Consider the following 7,526-nt stretch of genomic DNA (forward strand, 5'->3'; position numbering starts at 1 on the left):
AAAGAAGGATTTTATTTTATTACGGAATTCGTTGAAATGACGTCAATTTCGCACGTGCACATATGAAACTTTTTATTAATATTTTATTAATATTAGCGACATATGTCTTAAAGAATGCAGAACACATCGATACTCAATTAAATCATCAATTATTCTCGCTATATATAGAATATACAATAGTTGACGTAGGCTCTACGCAAGTGGCAAAACAGATGCTACAAATAGATTGTTATTCGGCAACGAGGTATAAATATCGCCGTTGCAATACACGATACAAGTATAATAGTGCAAGCTAGATAGCAATATAAAAGTAACAGTAGTCTTCACGGTTTTAACGATCATGGTGTGCGCCATGATTCAGGAATCCGTAGGTCTTACTTCGAACATGATCGCTTATCGATGAATTTCCGGAAAATAACGACATACTATTCTCTACGAAGGAACAACTATATTTGGGCGCTCACTTCCCATATTTTTCCTATGCCTCAATACCCTCGACAGAAGATATTAATATGGAATCGATGAAGGATCGCGTTGATGAATTGAAAAAGGAGATGAAGGGTGGTGTTGAAGAACGGATGAAGGAGATGAATGAGATGAAGAATCGCGTTGAAGAATTGATGACTGAGAGGAAGAATAGCGTTAAAGAGAATCGATGAAGAAGATAAAGAATCGCGTTGAAGAATCGAAGGAAAGGTCGAAGAGAGAGCTGAGGAGGGAGATTTTGAGATGGTGAACCAATTGGCATGACGTGGGAGAGACTGCTGCTAATACCTACGTGGAATTTTCGGCGGTCAACTCCACCAAGTGTACGAAAGTCCCAATAACTACTTCCGCAATAAATCCACAGATGATATCCGAATGACAACTCCAGAAGAATAATAAATACATGCAAATACTACGAAGAGAAACAAAATGATAAAATGTTCAAATTTCACTGGGTAATGGTGTAATTCTATTTGCACTTATAATAAGATAAACTATTATTTGGAGTAGTATTTAAATTGAACAGCAATAAAAACATATCAAACTCTTAAATATGGTACAAGCATATAATTTTCTGAACTTTTCCAAAGAAACCTGGTTGCGAATATTTGGTACAACAATTAATAATCGGTAAAGTGAGTTGACTATGCATTTTATTTTATTTTATTTTTTACGGAAACCGTTTAAATGACATCTGACGACATTTTCGCATGCGCAAATATGACAATTTTATATTAGCGACATATGCCCAAAAGAATGTCGAACCTGTCGACACATGTTCTGTAAAGTCATTAATTATTCTTGTTGTATATATAATAGAATATAGTTGACATAGGTTTTACGCAAGTGGCAAAACAGATGCGTACAAATAGAGTGTTATTTAGCGGCGCGGTATAAATATCGCTAGTGCACTGCGATACGAACATAACAGTGCAAGTATTGGCAGCGCAAGCATTGGCAACACAAGATAGCAACATGAAAGCAGCAGTGGTCTTCACGGTCTTGGCGATCATGGTGTGCGCCATGGTCCAGGAATCCGTAAGTTTTAATTTGAACATGATTGCGCGTTTATCGATACATTGCTGGAAAATAATGACATACTATTCTGTACGAAGGAACAACTACCGAGACATGTCTTTCCCTCCGATATGTCGGATCGCGTTGAGGAAGCGAAAAACCTGTGGCAGCTTGAAATTGAAAAATTGATGAATAGTTTAAAGGATGCTGGGATGGTGGAGGATGAAGAAGCGATAGATGAAGAACCGACAGATGAAGAGGTTGAATCGGGAAACCTGTGGCAGCTTGAAATTGAAAAATTGATGAAGAGTTTAAAGGATGAAGAGAGGTTGAAGAGAAGCATTGATATGGAATCGATAATGGATGGCGCTAGTGCATGGACAGAGAAGATGCGGGATGGCGTTGCTGATATAAAAAAGGATGTTACTGATAAACTCGCGAAGGAGAAGGATCGTCTCACTGCTGAATTAAAGAAAATTGAAGAAAAAATGAACGAGATGAAATCAATAATTGGAGGAAGGTCGAAGAGAAGCTTTGATATGGCATCGATAATGGATGGTGCTAGTGCATGGACAGAGAAGATGCGGGATGGCGTTGCTGATATAAAAAAGGATGTTACTGATAAACTCGCGAAGGAGAAGGATCGTCTCACTGCTGAATTAAAGGAAATTGAAGAAAAAATGAAGGAGATGAAATCAATAATTGGAGGAAGGTCGAAGAGAAGCAATGATCTGATGGAAATGATGCATGAAAAGTTGAATGGTATGATAGACTGGAGCCACTGGCCGTGGTATAGGCCCACTACGGTTCAAGCAGCAGAAGACACGACAATTGCTTTCGAAAATAATGAGTCTGCAGATGATATCCAAATGACAACACCAGCTTCAGCATAATAAATACAAATACTTGCGAAGAGAATACGAAGAGAAACAAAATGTTAAAATTTTAATAGAAAATTATGTAATTATGTTTGCACTTATAATAAGATAAATTATCATTTGGTATTACAGTATCTAAATTGAATAGCAATAAAAACATGTTAAATTCTTAAATATGAATACATATTATTCCCTAAATTGAAAGAAAACTGGTTGCGAATTTGCGGTACAATATTCAGTAATCGGAAAAGTGGGCAATTTGATAGAGATGTATTTGTAAAAACTTTCTCGTCTAGTATTAAAATGCATATTATAATGTACCTTTCCCACCCACTAAGAGCTAGTTTCTTGATGAGGCTCTTAGAGGCGTTTTTGCTTTAAATCCTTGTAAAAAAATATAATGGTTGAAAGTGGTGGTAAAATGAAAATGGAGAGAGAGGAGGGAGGAAGGAAGAGAGAGAGAGAGTTAAATGTTAAAAAGATTTTGAACATTTTACTGATAAACATTTAACTATAAATAATTTTGTTTACCTTCTTGAGTAGAAGGTTTGTTACGAATCACTCAAATAAAATATTGATATATTTTATTCAAAAAGATAGATAAAAATATTTATTATTTAGTTGAATATTTGTTGAAAAGGGAGGGGACATGTATTTTTTTAATCTCCATTTTTCGATTTTAATATCTTTCTTTTAGATGTCCCGTCCTATTGCCGATTAGATTTTCAAAAAGAGCAACTCTTTCTACCCTTAAATATTAATTGCACTCTAAAATTTTAGAATTTAACTTACAAGGATTTAAAATAGAAAAACATTTCTAGAGTTAATGCGTGTATTAAAATCTAATCGACACCACATACATTGGTTTCGTAAATATTTTTTAGCGTGTATTAGTTTATTTTCAAAATATGCACCACACGAATCACCGTGTATTACCTGATAAAAGAGTAGGTTGAAACACGTAGCAAAATCAGAAAGGGAATGTTTCTACACCTTAAAATAAATTAAATAAGTCAAATATAGAAATATTAACTTTCAAAATCTTTCTATTTTAAAACAAACATTTTTTTAATTTTATTTTATTATTTCTACTTATTTCAACCCATAGAATCATCCCTTCCCGAGTACTGTATGTGTGCAAACTATTGCAGTAGACTATCTCTTCCGTAAAATGACATAATAGTCATTGTCAACATGTTCTTCACTTATAAGAGAAAGCGCCTTTTCCTATTCACAAGTTGCACAAGTTAAATACGATCCAGTGTTTCATTTCATTTATATACCATCAGTCGTATTCTAGAATATTCCGATAACAATTTAGTTACCTTATTATTTTATATGTCTAAAAAGAAAAATGAACACTCATGACGGTATTCATAGTCAGATCTTATATTTAAGATCATCTTTAGATACTCCGTAGTCAAAGTCCCATACTGCTTTAGATAAATTCAACACGGTTGTGAATACCAAATACCATTCGTGAAGCCAATAGCGTGAGAGTGATAGCGAGTTCTATGAACAACAGTAGTGAAATGTCTGGCATTTGACATTTGTCATGCTCACGAATTTGGTTAAGTTCTTTATTAAATTACATTAATTTCAGAATAAATTGTTTGTACTGATAATGAGAATAAAGAGTTGACTTAAAGAAATATTTCTCTAGTCAATAAATACTGCGGTTAATAGTTGTTAAACAAGTATTTGTTAATAAAATACGTGTTAATGAAAAAAACGCGTATAATTCGATAAATTATACATGTTTAACTTAAAAATACATATATATGAACTAAAGAAATATTGTTAATTAAACATATCTAGCAATATCAACAACATTTTTTCTCAGTGTGCGATCACGCACAGCGCCGAGAATAAAAATTAGAAACTTGTCAAATTATCCATATTTTATTTGAAATTAATGAAAAATTATTAAACACGTGGAAATATAAAGTAAGGAACTCGCAAGTAAAACTTCAATATTGAACCTAATTTAACGACGATTAATATGATTGCAACTTACCGTTTCGTGTTCTAAGAACATCAGCCGGAGAGACTTTAATTTTCGTCAGTTTCCGCATCATGCAGAAGAATTCCAATTTAATACAATGTATTTATTGAGCTTTGATAAATCCCAAAACAAGCTAATCAAATGAAATCTGAATGTACAACTATAAGTAATGCTACTGGCAGCGTTTACGGAGCTTATAAACGCTATCATTATACTGTCTCAAAAGGAAAAGTGTTGGTAGCAAGCAGTTGTGACGTGTAACGCTACCATTAGTGACGTCACGCTACGTTTGTTAGCGCTGCTACTTATCTCCGCGAATAGCCTGTAGCATTAAATAATGCTGACAGTTAGCTCCCCGAACGTACCCTATGAATACTGGTCTAATTAAAATACCTAACAAGTGGCTGTGTTCCTCTTCCAAATTTCTTTTTTTTTCGAATTGACGATCATGCATTTTATTTTATTTTTGTACGGAATCCGTTTAAATAAGTCTATTATCGATTTCGCATGTACACATGCGACAGTTTCATATCAGCGATATATAACCAAAAGAATGCGGAACATATCGAACGCTCTGTGAAGTCATTAATAATTGTCGTTGTATATAGAATGTAGTTGACACAGTAGGTTTTACGCAAGTGGCAAAACAGATGTGTACAAATAGCGCGTTATTCATCAGCGCGGTATAAATATTGCTAGTGCACTGCGATGCAAGCATAACAGTGCAAGCATCGGCAGCGCAAGACATCAACATGAAAGTAACAGTGGTCTTCACGGTCATGGCGATCATGGCATGCGCCATGGTCCAGGAATCCGTAAGTCTTAATTTGAACGTGATCGCTTATCGATGAATTTCTGGAGAATAACGACATACAATACTATTCTATATGAAGGAACAAGTAGCTTTGGGCCTTCCCTCGATGCCATCGCTGCCCAAGATGCCATCGCTGCCCAATATGCCATCGCTGCCCAATATGCCATCGCTGCCCAAGATGCCCTCCATGCCCTCGTTACCTTCATTGCCCTCGTTGCCTTCAATGCCTTCAATGCCTTCAATTCCTTCGCTACCTTCGCTACCCTCGCTGCCCTCGATGCCCTCGTTGCCGTCGATGGGCTCAATGACGAATCTGCTGAAGGATAAGATGATGAGTGGCATGGACGAAACAGTGAAGCAGGCGTTGTTGGGTGGCATGCAAGTATCGATGGGGAAAATGTTGATGCAAGGCGTTGATCCAAAATTGTTGATGGAGATATCGGAGGATTGCTTTAAAAAAGCGTGTTCGGTGACGTGGAACAAAGGTGTTGGTATGTTACCGTCGACGGAGATCGTAGTAAAATGCATTGAAGGAGCGGCGATGAAGACGTTGGAGAATGGCGTTAAAAAACAGATGGAAGGGGTGGCGAAGATGGCCGGGCTCCAGAAGAGAAGCATTGGTATGGGACCAATGATGGGTATGTTGCCTAATCCCATGGGCTGGAACAAACGGCCGTCTATGTCGTGGTCAATGCCGGGTATGCCATGGCAAATGCCGCATATGCCATGGGGAATGCCGCATATACCAATGCCGCATTTGCCAATGCCACCTATGCCTCCTATGCCATGGCCAGTGCCACCTATGCCATGGCGTAGGCCAACTACTACGACCGCAACACCGGAACAAACGACAGGAGTACCGGAACAAACGACAGGAGTACCGGAACAAACGACAGGAGTACCGGAACAAACGACAGGAGTACCAGACCAAACGACAGGATACGCAACAGGATCATTCCCGACTACTTCCTAGACATTACATCCACAATGGCATCTCAATAAGGAATTTAGCAGGAGAATAACAAACGCAAAAATTACCACAAAAGGAAACAAAATGACAAATTGTTCAAATTTAATTGGAAAATGACGTAATTGTATTAGCACTTATAATAAAAAAAACTAGTACTTAGGTGCTATCTAAATTAAATAATAATAATATATAATCTCTTAAATATGGATTCACATATAATTTTTCAAATTGAAAGAAAACTGGTTATGAATATCTTTAAAACAAATTCTTAAAAATATACAATGCTCAATGCACGCGAAGCGCGCGCTTTGTCATTTCTAGTTTATTAATAAAAAGGCAGGGGTCATTTACTTTTTACCTCCATTTTCGACCTCTATATCTTTTTTCAGATGTTTTAATTCCGATTAGATTTTATAGGAAAGAGCAACTCTTTTTACCCTTAAATGCCAATTGCGGTCTACAAATTACAAGGATTGAATATAGATAAGCAGTTTTAGAGTTAATTTGTGTATTCAGATCTAATCGACATATACATCGGCTTTGTAAATATTTTTCTAGCGTGCATTAGTTTATTTTCAACATTAAAAATAGCCTGAATCACCTGAATGACCGTTCCATATATAGGGTAGGTAGGTTGGAAAACGTATTATAACTTGGATAAGGTTGTTTCTACGGCTCGAAATAAGTCAAATATAGAAATATTAACTTTCTTTTTTAAACCAGAAATTTTTCCGAAAAAAATTTACTATATTATTTGTACTTATTTCGACCCACAGAATTATCCCCTTCTCGCAATTGTATTCATGTTTTCCAGCCCACTGTGTACCTGTATATCTCTTGATAACACTTGTGTTACGACAATCCAATTTTATAAATAACACTGCTCGCGCGAATTACATCAACGGCCGGAATCTGTCAGTTAATAATAACACGCGGTAAATAAAAAACTGAAAGGGAAGCAATGCAGGAGAATATTATTCGTGAATAATATTCTCCTGTCACAGTGCGAAATGTGTGAAATTTACAAACATTTCTCTGGCATTGCATAAAATTGTATATTGCGATACACAGGGTGTTATGGAACGAAATGGATGTTAACGCGCTTATTAAGTTTTCTGTCCAGGAAATTGTGTGATCAAAGTATTATCGTTACGTAGGAGTTATTATGAAAGTTTCTGTTTGGAGAATCGTACGGAACCAGGTCCGAATGAGAAAATAGAAATCCGGGCTCTCTTCGAACTCCGCGCTCTGCAGCTACCCAATGCATACGGGTTCTCCTATTGGTCCGCGCAAGAGTCATTCTTCTGGGTTCTTAGTGGTCCGCGCTCCGTACTCGCCGAGCGCATACGGGCCTTC

General features: G+C 36.6%; 1 protein-coding gene across 3 annotated transcripts; it reads left to right on the forward strand.

Annotated features, from left to right (window-relative positions):
* Positions 1 to 1,371: 1,371 nt before the first annotated feature.
* Positions 1,372 to 6,329, forward strand: LOC105561701 (RNA-binding protein 12-like). Of its 3 annotated transcripts, none has more exons than XM_012011910.1 (2): positions 1,372 to 1,524; positions 5,280 to 6,329. In XM_012011910.1, exons 1-2 carry the CDS (start codon positions 1,462 to 1,464, stop codon positions 6,171 to 6,173), a joined length of 957 nt encoding a protein of 318 aa, XP_011867300.1. In that variant the 5' UTR covers positions 1,372 to 1,461; the 3' UTR covers positions 6,174 to 6,329. The 3 variants fall into 3 exon arrangements, with proteins under 3 accessions (XP_011867300.1, XP_011867301.1, XP_011867299.1); XM_012011911.1 differs by lacking the exon at positions 5,280 to 6,329 and adding an exon at positions 1,602 to 2,555 and having other exon boundaries at positions 1,389 to 1,524; XM_012011909.1 differs by lacking the exon at positions 1,372 to 1,524 and adding an exon at positions 5,068 to 5,201.
* The last annotated feature ends 1,197 nt before the right edge of the window (positions 6,330 to 7,526 follow it).

Source organism: Vollenhovia emeryi, unplaced genomic scaffold (genome assembly GCF_000949405.1).
Source record: "Vollenhovia emeryi isolate VEMERY1.0 unplaced genomic scaffold, V.emery_V1.0 DF939203.1, whole genome shotgun sequence".
Lineage (NCBI taxonomy): Eukaryota > Metazoa > Arthropoda > Insecta > Hymenoptera > Formicidae > Vollenhovia > Vollenhovia emeryi.